Source organism: Venturia canescens, chromosome 5 (assembly GCF_019457755.1).
Source record: "Venturia canescens isolate UGA chromosome 5, ASM1945775v1, whole genome shotgun sequence".
Lineage (NCBI taxonomy): Eukaryota > Metazoa > Arthropoda > Insecta > Hymenoptera > Ichneumonidae > Venturia > Venturia canescens.
In genome coordinates, this window is record NC_057425.1 from 11,113,177 (window position 1) to 11,134,621 (window position 21,445).

A 21,445-nucleotide genomic window follows, 5' to 3' on the forward strand; every position below is an offset into this window, starting at 1 on the left:
AGTGCGGAAACAGCTGATATTTATCTTTGGTCAAAGAACCTCCGAGCGTCTGTTTCGGCGCACGTTGGGTGGGCCAAGGAAAATTAATTTGAACGAGAGTATAACACGGGTCTTTTTCTAACGAGTTGAATCAGAATGTGGAAAAAGTAACGAATGAGAGATCCGATGAAAGGAGACGGAATATCGTCGGTTAAACGGCGGGAGCGCGCGTAATTAGACAAAAAAATGTTAAGCAGAGCCCGCGGCTCTGCGATTGGAAAGGACGATAAAACGGTCGGGCAGAATTTCCGGCAGTCGATACACAAACGTTTCGGAGTTTTATCGTGGAATTCGAGGCAACGTTGGAGCACGAGGACCACACGCGGGTCGCGAGTTACGATTGGAAAAAGCTCCTCGTCGCGGAGTTGAGAAATACTTGGAGGGGCGAAAGAAAAGAGAAACTGAGAGAAAACGCGCCGCTGTGGAACATCGGCAACATTTAACGTGCACGCATATACAAAACGCATAACTCGATACGATAGCGAAGGCAGGCAAAATGCCACTCGGAAAAAGGTAGACGCGGAGGCACGCGAAGAAACGATATATCGCGACGAGGAATCTCGAACGTTCGATTAATCCATTGGCCGCGCGTGATAAATCGCTTTCCATCGATTTCATAGAACAGTTTCTAATTAGCGAAGCAGCCGGACTATGCGCGCTCAGGCATCTGTGCGTTTCGTTGCATGGATCGCGCATGCATCAAATTTATTGTGCAGATAAATGTATCGCGATCTCGAGCCCTCGTGGAGGGCGGCAAAACTCGGAAAAATCGTTTCCGTCCTCGAGCTCGTACGACTTGGATGGAGATCGATTCGACTCGAGAAATTTGGGAAATTCACAATAACAATAACTGACCGTTCGCATAAGATTCGACGCACGCGCACGCAAGAGAATCTTTGGAAAGGCGCGGCGGCTCGCCCGTGCAGGACGATAGTTACGACCTCGTCCTTGCTCTCCCTGCTCCTCCGGCCCTTCCCCTTCTGACGTCTCCGACGGGGGTCTTTAAACTCCAAGAGGTTCTCGCGGCACCGGGATGTAGACCAGGCTCATGCGTGTACGCGCGAGAGGCTTTACGAGTCAGTTTGTTTGTGTATGCGCGGACGGAACACCGGTTTCCCGATTGCACCGACATCGCGAGAGACACGTCGAGCGAGTCCCGGCTCAATAATTTATAGCTCAGCTGGCTCAAACGATAGAAATAGAAACTTCGAAATGACTCGAAATTACGAAAATTCGATGTCTCAGTCCGTGAATGACGCTGAAGTTTCCAACGTTGGAGTCCAACGAAATGATCGAAAAAAACTCTCCAATAATTCCAGTAATTCTCCTCTATTTTGTTTCCTACCGAATTTGCGATTCGTTGTTTTTCAAGCTGCACCAACGATTCGTGAAATAAAAAATTGGTGAATTTCAAACGTTTTTTTCGTTCATTTCGTTGGACTCCAACGTTGGAAACTTCAGCGTCGTGTCCGTGAGCTTCTCTCCCCGATCTGACGTTTCAACTCGCTCACTTTTCATCGAGTACGAAATAAAAAAGTGGAGCCCGAGTCACGGGGGCTCCCCGTGAAATAACGAGAATTGTCGAAAAAAATGAAATCGAGTAAAACCGATCATTCGATGACGCTGAATTTTGCAACGTCGCGGTCCGACGAAGTGGTCTCAAAAGCCCTCAAATTATATTCTCCAACTTCCTTCCCCGTCGAATTTGCAATTCGTATAGTTTTTCAATCCGCACCGATCCTTCGCGAAATGAAAAATCGCTTAACCGCAAATGCTTTTCCCTTCGTCCCGTTCGACTCGAAAGTCGCAAACTCGAGCGTCGTGTGACAATTCACCGAAACCGGAAGAAGGGAGACCGTCAAAAAATCTGGCACAACGATCGAATCGTCATTCGATATGAGAAATGAGCGAGAGGTAAACCCAAAAGTATTCGATCGCGTGGTAATGCCCCCGGTAAATATGGTACCTTGCGCATATAAATATAAAAAAGTGTCTCTTTTTTTCAGCCCCGTCGTCGTTTCCATAGCCGAGCATAAATACATACACAAAAGTGAAGGAAGAGTGAGCGATGGAGAGCGAGAGAGGGAGAAACGAGCAGAGGTGGGGTCGCCACGGTTGTGGTCCGCCTGGGAAAGAAGATCAAGTAGACACCGGGGGCTTTGAGGAGCGGCTAGCGGTGCGAGAAGAGCGAAGGGGAAGCGACAAGGAGGAACGAGGCGGGGGGTGGGGGTCGAAGGAGGTTCGGGGGGTTCGAGAGAGCGAGCGAAGAAACGAGCGAAGGAAAGAGTCGAGCGTTATAAAGCATTGTGCGATTCTTCTCTGTGCTCCTCTTTTTCTTCCTTTTTTCCTCCCGTATACGTGTACGTGTGCGAAGAGAGTAAAGAGACAAACGCGCCGATCGAACGGCCAAGGAGGGGAGCGAATCTTTCTCCTCCTTTCTCCGTCTCACTCGTGCGCGAGCAGGGCCACGCTAGACTGACCCTAAGCTCTCGAATTAAGCATCTACCTTCATTGCGCTCACTCTCGTAATGAAATACTCGAGCGAGCCTGTCGAGAGTACCTGTTACTTCGGGTAATCGTGTGTGCTCCCTCCCTTTCTTCCCGCGCAACTACGTTCTTCCTGCAGACTCGACTCTCTTCTGCCTGCTCCGTCCGGGGCCGAGCTTATTTTCGCGGATGTTTACACATAGTGCGGAATATGCTGAGCGATGGGGAGCAAAAGAATTGTTTTCTTTTCTTTTTTTGGCTGTAAAATGATGTTTGAATCGAGAGTTTGGAAATTGGATGATATTCGTCTTGCTTGGACGTGGACAAAGTTTTGTCGACATTCTCGGCTGGCGGGAGCGAGAAACACTTTTTTGTAAGTTTGAAATTCTTTTTGTTGACGACGTTGACAATTGCGGTTCGGAGACTCGGAATTCAACGGCGGAGGATCAATTGAAGAGAAGGTTTAATCGCGACTCGAAAAATGACGCTCGACAGGCCGAAGTAAGACTGTCCCGGGAACGAGGATATTTGCGCGAAAATAATGGCTGCGACGGTGATAGCGAATAAATGAGGCACGACGCGGAGCGTAACGGCGAGGAGACAAAGATGGGGAATTTACTTTTCGTTGCGGAGAGAATAAGGACAACACCCACCTCTGCAAACTTTTGTCAGCGAGTCCGCGGGGGTCATTAGTGTCAAAGAATATTTACGTAGCCGCGCTCGCTTGTTCGCCGCCGCGTGTGTCATTATCGAGAAAGGAAGGAACGGACGAGTGTTCTTTCGAGGCTCTTTGTTCAGCCGAAAAGCTTCGCTTGTCTCTCGCGATCGCTTTATTTTCACGCGAGACTTCGGAACCCCGTTACTTCCATCCGGGACGTTTCTCCGCTTCGCGATCAACCGCCTTCGCCACTTTCATTCCCGCTCAACCTTCCATTTGTATGTTTCTAATATGAAAATTCAACGATTCGACTCACCCTCGGGACAGGTGCATTGGTAGTCCGACTGGCTGATCTGCCGGCACGAGCCACCGTTCTCACACGGCGACGGATCACAGGGGATGTATTCGTTCTCGCAATTCTGTCCAGTATATCCCGTCGTGCACATGCATCTGTAGAAAATTTCGTTGGAAAATCGGTTAAAACGGTTGACAAAGTCAGACTAATTTTATCGATTATTTATTCCGAGGTAAATGGGTGGACGGAGAGAAAATTTCACTAAAAACTGCTATGGTGCCACAGAAGTAGGGTTCTATATCGGTAATATTTATTAGTTCTTACGAACATATACGTAGTCATTTTTTGTCAAGCGACTCGATGAAATAAATACATCGGGACACATGTTTGCCGGCATATTATCGTACAATCGCGAATTAAATTCTCTTATTTACCATAGAACATTTCTAAACACTTTGGCGTATGATCGATGCTTGTGCGTTCGAGCTCCTCAAATTTTACTATGTTAAACTGTAAATTTCAATTGTTAAAACAGTAACGACGCTGAAGTTCGTAACGTCGGAGTTCAACGAAATGAACGAAAAATACATTTGTAATAGACCAATTTTTTATTTCACCGAGTATCGGTGCAGCTTGAAAAATTACTAATTGTAAATTCGACAGGGAACGAAATTGGACAATTACTCCAATTATTGAAAGCTTTTTTGGATCACTTCGTTGAACTCCGACGTTGCAAACTTCAGCGTCATAAACAGTACTAAGTATAGTAAAACGGCATAATAATTCTACTTGACAGTTCATCATCGAGTCAACATAAAGTTTAAAACGTTTCCTTGGTGTTAGCAATGTTAGCAAAAAAATAGCACAGCGAAATTGACTTGGAAATTAGAATATTTTTGGTAAAAACCTTCAAAATGGGCGATATTTAGCCCCCCCAATACCATAGCAGCATAGTAATTCTTACTGTATTTTTTCTCTCTGTGTGCGAGTGGATTCAAAAAAAGTGTGCAAACATAGGAAAATCGTCGTTTTTCGTCGATGCAGAAATGCATACTCAAAATCTCAACATTGAGATTTTTTTCGAAATTATTATTCTACTGCAGAGAGAGAATAAAAATATTGAAAAATTACTGTCCGACGTTAGGGTCGGAGGCGAAGAGCTTCAGTGGTCGTAACGTTGACGAATAAAATGACAAAAAAATGTGAATTTTCGTCAAAACGAGCCATAGCTTCGTAAATATATCATAAAACTCGTCGTTTTTGTATAAAACCATAAAATCTTCGTTACTATTAAAAAAAATGCAAGTCAACTGATCGACGACGCTGAAGTTTCCAACGTTGGAGTCCAACGAAATGAATGAAAATAAAATGATTTATCCATCAGTTTTTTATTTCACGAATCATAATTGTGTAGATTGAAAAAATACAAAGTACAAATTCGACTGGAAATAAATTGGAGAATTACTGGAATTATTGGACAGTTTTTTAGATCATTTCGTTGGACTCCAACGTTGGAAACTTCAGCGTCATACTGATCGCTCCATCGGTTCTATCACTGCACGTCCATTTTTCAATAATATCAAAAGGATGGAAAAATGATGCTGCAAACACGCGATCAATGGGCTTAACATCGTTTTTCCGTGCTATAAAAAAATTGGTATCCGGAGCCTCGGAATGTCAATGTCAATTTCGATCGAATCGATAAAAAAAAGTATTTGTTTAAAAATGAGGTTGGTTAAAACGATGAGTTTCTGAATCAGATATTAAAAATCATCGAGCGTCATCTCTCTCGCGCGTTTACGTTTCGCACACACACGCATACCTGACACCTGTGCATGGGTTTGTATCAAAATTGATGCTGAAAAACAAAGCTTGTTATTGTTTGGAGAAGAGATCGCGTGTCGCTTTGTTGTGCAGTGTGTAAAAAGAAGCGCCCCCCGCCACACTCTTATCGAACTGGAATATCGGCTTTCGCGCAATATCCGGCGGAGAAATAATTACGCGTATACGAGAGACCGGGAAATATGTCACGTTTGACATTGTCACTTGGAATTTCATTTTATTTGTCGTTTGTTTCTGTTTTTTCAATAATTTTCAAAGGTTTGCCGTAAATTTGTATCGCCCGATCGCCGCCCGACGGCATCGGAAACTTTCTCAGATGTCAAATTCGTCTCGGCCCATCATGGTCGAGTCTCAAAATAATGGAAAGTTGACGGAATTTATGAGAAAAGTATTTGGATGAACGAATGTTTCGCTTCGAATTGGTTTTTTGGTCGAATAATTTTGGAATCTCGTGAGACTGAATGAAAGAAGTTTTATGGTCGAAGGATAAAAAATGTTGAGGGAATCGCGATCGCGCGGAATTCGGGGAAAATAAAAATTACTGCACCTCGAACTCGCTGCGAGCAGAAGCACCAGAAACAAACTCGTAAGACTCATATTTAGTGGTATTCGGAGCCCGCGAGTATATCCAAGGCGTATTCCACATATTTCATTAAGCCTCACGTATTTTTGTCACTTTTTTCTTTGCAAACATGTATCCTCACTGTGAAATCATAGCTACGTCGTATTTCGAAGGATAAACAAAACAAAAAAAGCACTTTATTGTCGAGCACGAAACTACACGGGTACACGAAAAAAAATTGCACCAAGTCACCGACGACGAGCTATCACGATATTTTTAATGATTATTATTAGTTATGATAAAACAAAGATTTATAAATTTGCATATCTATACAATATATTCGTATTTATATCGGTGGTTTCACTAGAATTTTGAGATTGCACCGTTCCACGTAAGAACTTGGTCGACGTGACTTTTTCAACTCTCGCCCTCACAAACTTACGCGCACGCAAAAAAAAAAAATAAGATAAATATTTAAATAATCCGGGATACGATTTATCACAATTTTCAACTAGATTCTTCGGTCGACGTGGTACATCAAACCGCAGATTAAATCGTCAGAGATGCAGAGCCTTACGTCGAGTTTCATCGCCAACAAACGACACGAAGCGCCGCGAAAAAGCGCAGAGAATTCGTAGTGAAAAAATGTCAAATTATCTCCAAATATTAACTTGAAAAATAGTTGTCTCCACGATGATAAAATGTTTATTGATCGTAATTAAAATTACGCTTTTTTTCGTTTCTTTCGGAGCATAAACAGCGTGTATTTTTTACTGGAACGCCGTCGTTTAGACGCTTCGGAGCGTCCGGCGATGGCTTTCCCACGTTTTTCCACGCGACACCAACACCAACTCAACTTCTAGTAGCTCTGCGCGCGCACATGTAAACACATCGCGAGAGATTTGGGTCCTAAAGCGTGTAACACACGCAGAGAGCCCCAAAGCACGGTGCTTTGGGGGCGCGCAGACGCAAAAGGCTGTTTTTTTTTGTTTCTTACGAGATCGCGTTGCACATATGCGATCCAAGGGCCTTTTACAATTTTACTCGTCTGCTCATACGTACGCGTATATTTCACCGTCACAAGTTGTCATACAGTAAAAAATCGTATCGTGCATTGGATACACGAAAGAGTTTGTGCTCCGCCACACGCGACTGTATCGCTTTATACGTGTATGCCGTAGCGTCCACTCGAGAGCAGTCTCTAAACTCGCTCAAATTGCCTTTATCCTGTGTTACGACGAATCACCGCGCTATCCATGACCGGGAGACTGCGAGCAACGATCGCGAGGCGTTGCCAAATCACCGATCATCAAGAACCACCGTTTAAATTAATGAAAAGGGAGAATTTCTCCCCAAAGCGAGAGCCGGCGGGAAGGAATTTCGTCGAAAAGAGTAACTTTCGTAAATCCTCGATAAAAATAAAAACGAGCCGTATAATAACGAATATCCAACTTGGGCACTGATGGGGTACGAGACACTCGGCACTCCCGGTTTCCTCTTTTATTAATCCCCCGGTGACACTCTTGATAGAAACGTTTTAAATAAATATCACACGTGTACACGATAGGGGCACGAGATTTCAGTATCCTTGGAGGTTTTTTCAATCACTTGATTATCCAGTCTGCGATGTATTTCGTAGCGCACGGATTATGGAAAATAAACACGCGAAGATTAATCGTTTGTATCACTCGTAGAAAGACTTGCGAGGCTCCGACGCCCAGAGTCGAATATAAACAAAGGGGAATAAACTTTGTGATTGATAATTAGGTGAAATCAATTGTATGCGAGATAAGACAATGACACGACGATCCGCGCTCTCGGGCGGCTGACGATCGACTGGACTATACACGTTTCAGCGGGGGCCGCTGCGGTGGCGCACGAGTTGCTCGTGCTTTTCCGTCGACGTTCGGCGGGCCCCACTCGCCCTATCCCCTTTCTCTCTGCCTCGACCGTTTGCTTACATCGCGTTCTACCCCTACTCTGTTGTGCAGCCTCGCAGCATTTAGGGGCCATGAAATTAGTATTTTGATTCTTCTATTTTACCTTATTTCTCCTCTGGCATTTTTATCTTCTTTCAAACTCTCTCACACTCGTCGATTTTCGCGCTCGTCTTCTCTCTCCGTCTTTTCCCTTCGGTCATTTTTTCACGCGATGGAACGAGAAACGAGGAAAAAGCGGGAAGCCTTTCTCCGTCTTTCTCTCGAGCATACCACCTGGGGCCTCCTCGTTGTGGTCCTTTCCAAATGGAAGTCTCGGTTTTGTGCTCTTTCGCTGGTGGCAGTTTCGACGGTCTTTCTCCCTTCCTACCGAGATCTCGTGTCTATCTACGTGTCTTGCGTCTTCGTTCTCTCCCTCGTCTGACCCGACCGGCGCGACTCCTGCCACCGTTTCCCGAACTAATGTCCACACGCCTGTCCCCCTATATAACCTCGCATCGAGACATCGAGGTTTTCGACGCGATACAGTGAAAGCTGAATTCCTCTTTTGCCTTCATTATTCTCATCGTTCACACTCGTATCCTTACCAATTATTTATTTCCGATAATGCCTCTGAGCAGAGTCATCATTCGAGGTTTGAGGTTAGTCGAGTCGAGTGATTCACGCACATTTTTATTTCTTTTATTATCCTCAGACGGATCCTCGAGCTCCCGTGATTTCGAGCTGAATTATGTGACAGGATTTCATAAGATTTCAGAGATAAGACGATTTGTCTCATTTTTCACGATCTTTTTAACTTTCGCCACTACACTTTTGACAAGTTCCATCGAATCCCGTTAGTATTAGGGAGATTAGGAAGAATAAATACAGTGATTTGACAATAGCGGAGATCTTGTGACGTGAAGACCGAAGCGAAGTGGAGCGGCGCTCGTTACAACGGTAGCTCGAGGATTCCAAAGTGTTTGTCAACACGGTGGATAGGCATTTTATCGCTTAGTCACGTGTGAACGTTTCAGTGACTAAAAATCTACGAAAAATCTCGTAAATCGTGATTCGAATGAGATTCAAAATCTGCTTGAATCTAATGAATAAAAACGCTTGGGAAAAAATGGCTTGAAAAGGAGTAACCCCGGTGAAAGGTAAAAGTAGGAATTCGCGCGACTGATTCCGGGCCGAAAGGCGTCGGTTACCGAAAGTAAATAGCACGGATTATCGTATTACGTTCACAGCCTGGCACAAATTATAACCAGTGAGAGGATATAAATTACATCGAATGACGGTTCATCGATACGGTGAATGAGGGGATTTAATTCTACGCCACGCGATCTCAAAAAGATGGAGGAGTTTAATTTTTTCACTTGTTTGCCGGACGTCGCATCATCCACTGCACGAACGATTCTCCCTCCCTCCCCCCTGCTTCCCTGTCGTCTCGTGGGTATAATGGAAAATACGAGGGGTCCAAAATGTCCTATTGACGCGGGGAAACGCCCTTCGGGAACGAAGACCCTGATCGATGCGGCTCGACGAGCTAAATGCTCCCAGTTACGCCCTTCTTATTGTCGGGTATCGATAAACCGTGTCGAGCGAAAAGCTGTTGGGTGTTGGAGAACTTGACGCCCTTCGGGCCACGTTTTCGACGAGGAGGACAATACAAAATCTTCGTCTAGTCCCCCCCTCGGTCGTGCCCTTCTGGACTGTATAATATGTTTAGCTCGAATACCGATCACGAAAGGCTCTTGAAAGCCAAAAATGCAAAACATCAAAACCGGCGCGATAAATATCGAAAAATCGTTAAAAATTTTCTTCGAATTTTGTATAATTGGAAATATTTATAAGAACCAATTGAAATGCTTTTCGAAATTTCTTCTCTATCAACTCGACAACATTTTTCGTTTCGCAATGGAAAATGGTTTTATAAGTTCGATGGAATTTCAGTAGTTTTTTTCTGAGAAGCGATGCGATTTTGGGAGTCGAGCTCTCGGTCCAAAGATTTTCGTAGCTCCGTTCTATCATTCGAGTTCCAATGCTCATTCGCTTTCTCGTTTTCAATCCTTCTTTTTGTTTCTCTCTCTTCTCCGACGACCAGTCGAAGAATCACTTTCGGAGGACTAGAGCAGCACACAGAGACGGGGCCGATCGGACCCACGGATTCGCATACTCGACGATCGAAGAAGAGCTCTCGAGAGCGGACGAAACGGGGGAGCGAACGGCCTCGACGGAATATCTCAGCGCAGCCTGCAGGCAAAATATATTATTCGACCGCGATCCTCCGAATAACCGGCGCAAGGCCTGATTTTGCTTCAGCCACGATTCACGCAGTGATTGGCCGCGGACCGCCGATGAATCATTCGTCGCCAAAAAAATTATCCAGCCCGGTTTATAGGACGCGCGATGGAGCACATTTTTAAATCGATTCAATTTTGTTTTATCGAATTCTCACCTTCTCCAAATTGATACGAATTTCGAAGGAGAGAACGAGCCCCAAAAAAGGGACAAAAAATCTTGGAATAAATTGCTCGTGCAATTCGTATTTGAAATTAAACTTTTTCGAGGATCTTCAGCTCCGAAAAATCGAAGCGTTCGCCACTCAAGACTTTTTACCATCCCCACCGATGACGGATCGACGAATCGATGGACAAACGAGTTCAATCAACGACCGCGATCGAAGCCAACGCTCTCAAAAATCTTTACGCTCTAAGATGGGAAGCAGCAAAAGCCACAAAAAAAACGACGACTTTGAAGAGTCCAGTGAGTACAGAGCTGCCGTGAATAATCGCACGCTCCGATACCGTGAATCTTTTTCTCCATAATTAATTATTGTCCCCCGGCTAATTAATTAGGCGACTCGAAACCCGAGCGAACTAGGCTCACGTGAAGTTCTGTGTACAAACGAAGAATATGCGACCAATTAAGACTTCAGAGTCGAGGGGCTTTTATAGCGGCTACTTCGAGCTAGAGGGCGCTTCAATCCGGAGAGACTCGCTGTGTAGAAATTAACAGACAAGAATCTTCGGCCAGGGTAGTTGCCAGGTTGCAGGGGAACCCGAGATTTTCGTGTTCCTCCGAAGGGCTCTTGTCCCTTCGTCGTACTCTCGGACGTTGCGCGCACTCTGAATAAAAAAAAGGTTTTATCATTGAGCAAAAGTAGTTGCAGTCAATCGATAAGGAGCCAGCGAGTTCGTTTTTCCTTGTAAGCTTTCACCCGGTTTTGTGACGTTCGTTATTTCAATAGAAAATCATTAAAATCCTACGATCTCGAATGTATCGAACGAAGCTTTACGAATGGAATGATAAAAAAAAAAAAAAGTAATCGGAGCAGGCTCAAAAAAGAGAGTAATTAGGTCTTCGGAAGCGGGTAATTGGGAGCTATACACATTCGACCGAGGATTGCTGCAATGAGTTTTATCTCGAAACAAGCTAATAATTAGGCCCCAAATGAGTCCAATTTTGGAACGAAGCGAAAAGCTAACGAGTCTGTGTGTGTGTGTGTATTTTTGGTGTTTCGAGTTGCCTGTTCATTCGTGCGGAAGAAACGTGTGTGATAATTTTCAAGTATTGATATGATCTGAAGTTTTGTAAAGTGGGGCGCATTGCCGAGCACACATTTGTGGAGATGCAGAAGCGAGATGTATAAATATATTGTTTGAATTATCTCGGTGGGATGGCTCCGAAGCAGTTATGTCATTAGGGTTTATGTGTGCGGGCTTCACAAAGATTAATACGGTCTCGCGTGATCGGAGCTTCTGATCGAGCGGCCGGGGCCACGGATTCCTTTCTTTTCTCTCATTTCTTCGCCAGTTACCGTTTAATTGACGTCGAATTGGGCTGGCCCGGGTGAAGAAGATTCGATCGGCTGAGATAAGGAGCAGCAGGAGCGAACGGTACGTTTTCGACGCACACGAGCCAACGCATAAATGCATATAAATACATAAATGGATTCGGCGCGTATGGATAGAGATGGAGGATGAATGAAAACGCGGCGAGAACGAACGCGAAGGGAGCCGCGCGAAGCGACTCGTCCTCCGATCAGCCTTTACGAGGCCATCAAATTTCTCGATGAAAACATTCACGATGAGAATATTAAAAGGCCGAGTCGCTTGAAGGAACACGTTGCGTTCATTTTTCTCTCGTTCCACCAATCCTTACAACGCACACGTACGAGTCGCGAGAAAATATCCCGACTTTACTCTTTTTTCGATAAAATACATTTTGCTGTCGTACGACGATCCTTCGAACACGATTTTGCTCCGCGAGCGACCAAATCTCGATGATTATTTCACGGTCTTCGATTTTCTGAAGATACGAACAATCGTTTCCTTCCAAGAAACAAATTGTGCTAATTTTCTATCAGTAAAGTCTCTTTTGCAACAAACAAAATATTTTGACGTTTAAAAATCGATTTTTCAATGAACCCCGCAACTGATGCACCTGATTTTCCTCCATTTCTCGCATATAGCGACGCTCGAGCGATGCTAATATTTAACTGGAGAATCAGGTCCGTTGTGCAGGTTGATCCAAGGGAAGGGAATCGGGAAAATTTACGAGATGCAGCTTTCGAATCGAAGGAGATCGATTCGAGCTCACTCGAGCGCAACGATAACGGATCCTTGCACCTTGCTCTTTTCCTCGGCATCTTTCTCTCTCGCGCGCACAGCGCCCTGCTCCGGAGTCCGCGGTTAATTTCGCGCGAGCGTAACAACATTGATACAGCGACCAGTCTGCAAAACTATGAGTCCGTGTCTGAGCGAGTGCGTAGCTTTATTTTAATGCCAAAGCCAGGCGGACACGTTTCTTCGTTCAAGCCTTACGTAACTCGCGTGCTAAGATACACGTTGCTTTTCGTACTTCACACAAAAACGTTAAATAATCTGTTTTTCGAGTATTTCAAGTGCGGAAATATCATGAGAAAATGGAATTTTATCGAAAATTTCGTGGAATTGCAGCTCGACGATTTTTCTTCTCGGCCCAAACTTATGAGTTTGGAACAAAACATTATTGAAACGAACGAATTACCTTAATTGTTTGCATGCAATTAGTCGCTCGTTTATACGAAACCGAGTGCCCCGAGGGTTCCCAGAAACTCGCATCGTGCTGCAAACCCGCCGACAAAATGTGGCGGGGACGCTCCACGATGTAAAATAGAGCCGAGAAGTTAACCGGAGGGATTAAAAACTGTCGAGCGAAACGCAGAATGAAGCGCACACGCGACGCGACAAAAAAGGTTGTCATAGTCGCGAGGCGAGAGAGCTTTCCCACCGTAATTGCCTGAATTGAGTACGAGGCCCGATAATCGTTACGTCAGCTGACTATCATACTATTCTTCTGTTTCTTTTTATTATTTCTTCCCCTTCCACGATCCTCGTTCCTTTCCTCGTCCTCCTCACTTTCCACTCACCCCGATAAAGTCCGCTCGAAATTCCGTTTCGTCGTGTTTTTTGTGTCTAATTAGACGCGATCAATTGATTGGTCGATAAATTTATGAAACTCGAGTTATTTATCGCGAGAATAAGACCTGCGGGAAACTCTGGGCGACTGTACTCTCGTTGGCGCGCGATGTCTCCGGGAAGGACACACCTTGAAACGCCGATCGCACAGTCGCGATTATAATTGTTCAATGGAGTTGCACACGCGATACGTGCGAATGCGGAGTACAGCAAATTGTTGAAAGTTGCGACGGGCGGGGGATTTATTACAAGAAAATACAATTTAATGCTCGTGGGTCGATCGCGCTGCGCTACTGGGAGTGAGCGCGAACAACGAAGAATAACACGCGTTTAAACGGATTTGCATGTTCGCGACGATTAAATTCACTCGATTTTTCATCGCCAAATGGGTGAAGGTTCGTTCGAGCACGCATTTTATGAGTGCGCGTATGGAAACGCGCGTGATGCGATCAGCGACCTGTTTTTCCATGCGTTTATTCGCATTTTATTGCGACTATTTTGTTTGTTTTGATTAAATCGAAGAAATCTCAATTCGATGCTTTTTTTAACGGCTCATTTGCACCCGCACGATCCGTCGTTAATGCGCTCGTACGAATAAGAATTTACAACGATGACGTCGAGAAACGAGGATAATCGATTCGAGTCTTAATTGAATTTCATTTGATCGAAAGTTTCGTTGATCTTGTCTCCCACAATGAATCTTATTTATCGAGATCGCGCGGCGGGTAAATCCGCCTCTAGTCACTCGAATAACGGACACGCCTCGCGGATAATTAGAACACGAGCATTCACATTATCGCACAGCTATAGATCGAGCATCGATTTTATCCAGGTTGACTCATACCCCTACGATCTAGACGACCGAGCACCCACTTTACGCAGATCGATAAATACGGTGCGCGAGGTCGAGGCTTTCCGGGAGTTTAAGGCCGTTGAGACCGGAGCGATAGCGCCGGCGCGCATGCAAATTAAAACAGAAATTGTGTGCAATTAGTATTACGATGGGGAGATTTGTGCGGCCGGGAACCAGACTGCTGGAGAAGCTTCCGATAATCTCGGCTCGGACGGTGAATCGATTTGCCGAATTTGGAAAACTTTCAAATTCGTTAAAATCGTCAATTTTAAGGCAGCTTACTTTTTGGGTTTAAAATAATCAAAGGTTTCGCTTCATTTTGCCGACAAAGTCAATCGAATCGAATTTGAGGTTGAGCATACGGGGTAACGCTTTATTTTTAACGTCGCTGTGAATTTCTTACATTTTATTCTATCCGTTCAAGTATACTGCTTTTTCTATCTTTTTCAAATGGTAATTTTTCATGAAATATTCGGTAAGCTGACCTGAAATTTCGCCAATCTATTCAATTTAGCTGTAGCAGAGTCGACTCGCAAATCGACTAAGAAGCAGCAGAACGCCGAGTACGTTTGTAAAAGGAACTCACATTTTCCTATTGTATATTTCAAATGATGCTATTTTCGAAGTAGCTAACAAGTGGCGAAATATCTCACGATTATTGTAATGAGGGGTCGTCAACCCCAGCAGGAGTCGCGCGGCTCGTTATTACGTTATTCCACAGACTCGGTATAGTTTCGTGACGTCATAATTCCGGGGGACTCCCAAACCGTACATTTCGATTCAGTTCGTGTCTCTGGCAATTTTATTTGATGAGTCAACCCCGATCGCTGTTTTTAACTGTCGCCGTAAAGACGCGCTCGGAGTCATTCGAGCAGTGGATTGAATAATAATATTTGCAAACCCGTGAATTAATACGAAGATTTTTCTTTCGGTTGGGACTCATTTTATAGAAAAAATCCGCAGCAAAATCCTCATTTTTCAATTCCACGAATTAAAATCGCCGGAAAGTCGAATAATTTAATACGACGAATAATTTTTTACGACGAAAAATCCAAGCGTCGGGGGGCGCGATACGAAACCGCGTGTATTATAATTGTGAAGGAGGATAGAAATCTGGAATAAGACTGGAAACGGGCCAATCTCACATCCGGTGGACGCGCATGTATGCCCAAAATATTCTCACGCAAGTCATTCGAGTCACGTATATATGATGAAAGACCGAGAAATTATAATATCCTCGCGGTCTTTCATTCCCTCGCAGCTGAATTCGGAACTAAAACTGACCACAAGATTCTAATGTATTCTCTCTCGAGTTAGCTCGCGAGAAGGACAATGATCAAACACGTTTTTTCTACGAAGATAATAAACTTACGCCCCCTCCCCTTTCCCGGGTGCCTGCTCCACATTCTTCTTTTCAACCTGCCCGTTGTCCTTTTCTATTTATCTTGAAATCGCGCGCATCCCACAGGTCATCCGCGATCCCTGCTGAATAAAAATCCTCAGATTTGCTTCAGCCGGAGCCTGAAACACGAACGGTGATGTCTCGCGAGCAGGGAACTCGAAATGTAGACGCGAGCGAGGTTTTTTGGATGCGGACAGTCGAAGGGCAAGTTCGGCGTTGGCTGTCATCAATTTTTAAGCCACCGTCAGAACTCGCATTGCCCAAGAATTCGCTGCAAACGTTGCTGCGCTTCGTTGAAATAGTTTTGATCTCGATAATTGTTGACAAGTTACAAATTTAAGGAGGGTGGCTAGTGACGATACAATGTTGCCATGCCAAACCATGTTAAATATATTAAAAATTTCAAAATGATAAGAATTTAATAAAATTTGGTGAACATATTCTTTAGTGCCAAACTTGAGAATACACATTTTTTAAGATTTTTCTTCTGTACAGTTATCGAGTAATTGATCACTAAAGTTCACGTGTATAAGCATAGCGTTTGCATATAAATAGGTATACATTCCGGGCATAAGAAATCTGCTTTAATGCGTAATTACTCGATAACTAAGCAGAAGAAAATTTTGAAAAAAATTGTGTCCTCGCACTTGATGTTGAAGAACATTATCACCGAATTTGATCAATCTCTTATCATTTTGACGAATGTAGCCACCCTCCTTAAGGGATCAATTGCTGAAAGTCACTTTACGCGAGTAGTCTGCTCAGTGTGATTTCCGACGTGAATGCATCTGGATTAAAATAGTTCGGCCGTTCTACGCCAGTCAAGTTCGCAACTATACTTTATGTCGATCAATTTGAAGTCTAAATTATTAATAAAATTAATAAACACTTGAGCAAATAGATTAGCTTTTTTTAAATGGTTTTGCCCGAAGTTCGATCAGCTGTTACCAGCGATCCAATGTTTTGGACATCCGCTTTGGACAGGTCAAAAACTCAAGTTTTCGAAGAAGCTCGAACACCGTAGAATTTTTTCAAATAATTTTGCCCCGCAAGAGGCCCCGGAACTGGGCTCATCGTTATCAGGGGACCTTAAATTTCATCATTTACCGCAAAAAAGTGGACCTTCGCCATGCTTTATTGAACGGGCGCGCAACTTTTCAAGTTTTTGTGAATTCCAAAAAAATTACTGGGTCGAGAGACGATTTTGGACGGAACAGGGAGTTTTGACTGAAAATCCCACTCCCTTTTGTGCGGGAGCCCACAAAAGTGGGCTATCAATCGAATAAAATCGGGTCAAGAGGAGCAGCCCGCGCGGCGATGATTTTTAACAGATGTCGAAGGTCGGAGAGCCCCCGACGAGGGATCCCTTTTATTGGCTTGCCGGCATCGAAACAAGGAGGGGTTTCTTTCGCAGGTGGTTACCCACCGCGGGGGACGTTCCGCGCGGTTGACCAGGTGGAAAGTTCCTCGTTTGTACGGTATAATCTCCGGGAGACATGTGTTGGGACGGTGTGTCGTCGACGAGTTGTATTTCGCTCGGTTTCAATGCGACAGAGCGGTCAGGAGTCGAAACTGATTAGTATTAAGGGGATCGGAGGTCTCGAGCTCTCGTTTTTCGATAGCCAAGTCGTTGTACCTCGGCAGAAAGCATTCCGCGGCAACTGGGCTGAGAAAGTCTTTGGCTGATAGGCCGGAGCAGAAACAGGATACGGGGGACTTTCGAGGAGGAGTGAACGAACGGGTGGAACTGTAAATTTGAAGGGGGTTAGCCGCGCGCAGCAGAGTGTCGTAGATTTGCAGAGGCTGAAGGAAGTATGAAATTGTAAATGAGGCGTGAGATTGATCGCTGCTTTCCATACGAACTTGACTCGATTGCACGCGCGCGCGCGCGCGCGTGTGTGTGTGCGTCGCTTATCTCTTCGGCTCCATCCATTCTTCGTGTTCTACCGTTGCGCCGCAGCATCACCTGTTTCCACGTTCTTCCAGAGGACGAATGCGTGATCAATCGGTAATTGCGAGCGACAAAGACGGCAAGGACGGAGGGGAAAAGAGGAGCCAAGGCGCAGAGAGCTCGGAGGTTGACTCGCGGAGGAAGAAAGAAGAGAAAACATGGTAGAATCGTCTCGGTGATTTATAAGTGTGATGGTATTAGGTACACGAAGTACGAGTGTGCCCAAGCGTTCCAACTCCCACAGAAACATCGCAAGAAACACTCGCTCTTCCTCCTCTTTCCATCCTCGCACTTGTCCATATTTCTCCACTACGCCCTTTCTTTCCCACATCATGTTTATCCGACTTCAAAATAATTTTCCTTCGAGCATTTCTATCTGCTCTTGCGCGGACAACGCCTCCTCCGCGGGGACCATTATTTTATAACGTTTTTCTCCTCTCTCTCTCTCTGTCTCTCTTCTTTTTGCTTTGTGCCTCTCGGTTTCTCTACGAGAGGAAAAGCAAAATCCATATCGGAAATCGGCCTCGGTTCGCCGGGGGAACGACCAACCGACAACGGGCTTGTTCAACCATTTAGGTAATCATGGCTGCGAGCAAATAATCACCGGTTATAAATCGAGGGATCTCTTCTGCGTATGGATCCGTCCCGTATTTCTGTACTATCGGTGCCATATTCGGGCGAGAAAAACCTCGCGGAATCTCTACCGATACGCGGCCTGGGACGAGGTGGGCAGAGCTTCGATTCTTTAACGCCAATACACTTCCGCGTTATTTTTATTTCCCTCATTTTTTCCCTCCTCGTTATTTTTATTATCAAACATTCGGTTTAACGCGTTGCCATAGACGGTGCTCGCACAGTTCCAGTTATAATATCGCGCGGTATCGCACTTCTTTGCCGATGTTTACGGCACCGCGTTGGATTGAGTTTCATTAAAATATCGTTACCTTTTCTAATAAATAATTCCGCGATTTCGCCGCGGAACGAAACGTCAGTGAGACAGTTATGAAGAAATGCCGACGCTCTCATCTCCCGGAGGAGCGTTCGTGACATTCTCCGGGGCTCCGAATACAACTGAAGAAACTTTCGAATAATTTTCGACTGCGATAGAATCGATGATAACGTTAAAATTCGACTTTATTGCTGTCCGTCAATTATTTTTATGAGAAATTTATGCGAATTTTATTTACTCACTTGTAAGAGCCATGGGTATTTTTGCAGCTTCCATACTTGCAGGGATCGTGTTCGCATTCGTCGATATCCTCGGCGCAATTCGATCCCGTGAATCCCGAAGCGCATGTGCACCGATAACCGTCGTCGAGCGAATTGCACTCCGCGCCGTTTCTGCACGGTGACGATGCGCAATGATCGACGCTCTCGCAATGTTCACCTGTCGACGAAAACAAAGAGGACATTCATTCAATCGCGTTCGGTCAAATGAGAAGAAAAAAAAAGAAATTGAGATAGTCCATCGTGAGAAAACTTGATTCATCGAGACCACCCGGCGGAGCGGGAGATTTATCGACGACTTTTGGAGAACGCTCTCGAGCTTTCGTATAATTTATTCACTCGACGCTATACCGGCCAATTAGCCGTGACAAATTAGTCGGAAGTCAATTTGTTTTTAACGGTATAAAAGTCGGGATTGAAACAGGAGAAAATATTTAAGCGCGGATTCGAATCGATTCTCGTCTTTCTATACACACGTTTCTGATGGGGACCGAGAGCACTTCGAACATTTCCGATGCATTACGACCGAAACTTTTGAACGCGGAGCCTACGTTTTAAGGCGATATGGATCAGACGACCGAACTGATCCATTTGATTCTTTGATCAGCGAAACTAATAATAATTGCGAACTTGATACTTTCGGGTATCGCGTCGATATCGTCAAATCACAAACTTATTTCCATACAAAGTTAAAGTTCTAGGTTTCTCCATCCGAACACATGATAACATCGTCAAACAAAAAATGTCTATCGAAATAACTCGGGAACGGTTCTTACCCTTTTTCATCTTTAAAGAACACAGTATTGGAGTATCTTCTGAAGAAAAAAATGTTAAAAAACATGATCTATCGCCTAATTTTCGAGACAAAAAATTATTGGAATAAAAGTCGTGGGAGAATTTGAGTGGCTGAATTTCGAGGTTCGCGACGTGGCAACGCTGTCGGGCGAGACAAAAGCTACGATTATCGCTATACTTTAGGATGCTGCGCCCGTCTTAGACAGGGGCAAAAGAAAATAATGATTAATTCCAAAATCACGAACAATTATGAAATTTTATTAAAATATCATCTACCGATCATTAACGATAATTTGAATGATTCTCTACTTTTTCTACGGCACTTGGCTGTCGAACTACCTTAAGATGTATTTTTATCTTCGTTTATCTTCGAATTAATTTGAATGAAATTTTAGTTAAATGCTCTGTCCCGATAATCGAATGTTCTATTTTCCAGTCAGTAAGTTTGAAAGAAGACCTCGAAAAATAATATACCACCGCATGAAACAAAGTGGATAAACATAAATCAATCGGATCTGTTGATTGGATCGGTCGATGAGAAATTCCGAAAGGCATGCCGCATGAAAAAAAAAAAAAAAAATAAGAAAATAATAAAATCATGATGTGTCCGGCAATGAAGATATTCCGATTTCCCACGCTCGACTATCTCGCTCGTATAATGATCGTTGATATGTGTAATATGAAAATGTTTTTCCTCAACGAATATCCGGTCACACCTCGTTACGGCTGCGCAGCAATTCTCGACTGCGCGAGGATCGTCGTTTTTCTTATGTTAATTGTATACGTGTGACTCGATTAACGGTTTTCTTCAACGTACAACACGATAATCCGCTCCTCGCAATGAGTATATTAATAAAATACAAAAATTTTTCAGCGTAGACTGTAATTAAAAGACACGCATTATAATCGTATATTGTATAATGGAGCGTGGTCGCCTGTGTCGTGTATCTTTCGAACGCTCGTTTTTCGCCTCGATTAAGCCCACGCAAATTATTATGGTAATGCGCGCTCTGACCGCTCGATTGTGACGTACCCTCGCTGTAATAATGACCGTTTTTCGCAATATTTTTTTTTTCCATCGATTCTCGCGCCTTTATTTTCTTTTCGTTTCCTCGTAATCTCGTCGCAGTGCATAAGCAAGGGCATTTCAGCGTCACGCTTCTCTGCCTGTGCCGCGATGACACATGCGCACGCTCGCTTTTAAAAAACGTGTTTATCGCATTGTGCGCTATAAATAAAACGATCGTCGATGGAAAAACTCGATGGGCGTGAAGAAATTTCATTTTTTTTTGTTGCCCACGGAATTTTACGTCACTTTGAATTTTTTGCGTTTTTAATGAGCTTTATTCGTTGAGTCGTTTTTTCAGGAAAATAAGACAAATTTAATTTTCAACGTGCCAGGAGGAGCCTCGAGAAAAGTAGTAGGCTGAAATCATTGTTCATCGAGGTTTTTAGTAATTTGGAAACAACGCTTTTCAACTCACCCGTATAACCCGATGCACAAGTGCAGGAATAGTCCCACAGCGATTTGAGGACGCAGGTTGCTCCGTTGAAACAGGGCAACGAATCGCAAGCGTTTTCGAGCGGTATCTCACACAGGCTAGCGCTGAATCCCACGGGACACGAGCAAACGAAGGAAGGAGTACCGCCGTCGATACCCTCGCGGACTCGGCACGAGCCACCGTTTTGACAGCGCGGACCTTTGTGACAGGGATTCAGATGTTGGCAGTATTCACCCACGTATTTCGATGTGCAGCTGAAAAATAACGAGAGGATTGTATTTAGTACACATTGTTAAGGGTGGACGAAGAATTTTTCATAAATTCGTGCGTATTTATTCGTCGCTGGATTTTTCCGGAGAAAGCTTTTTCGAGAACGACGACAAGATTCGCTTCGTAAGCGGAGCGAGAGAGTAAAGTCTTTGGCAGTCGCGAACGCTCGCGTATCTTGTCG

The 21,445-nt window shown here is 44.3% G+C and overlaps 1 protein-coding gene across 2 annotated transcripts in view; it reads right to left on the minus strand.

Annotated features, from left to right (window-relative positions):
- Positions 1–21,445, minus strand: part of N (neurogenic locus Notch protein) — a 186,785-nt gene that overhangs the window by 89,954 nt on the left and 75,386 nt on the right. For both annotated transcript variants that reach the window (XM_043420223.1, XM_043420222.1), the window contains exons 3-5: positions 20,977–21,248; positions 18,662–18,857; positions 3,501–3,634 (exon numbers count right to left, since the gene is read on the minus strand). In XM_043420223.1, coding sequence (XP_043276158.1) covers positions 3,501–3,634; positions 18,662–18,857; positions 20,977–21,248 — 602 coding nt within the window. The remainder of the gene's footprint in view (positions 1–3,500; positions 3,635–18,661; positions 18,858–20,976; positions 21,249–21,445) is intronic.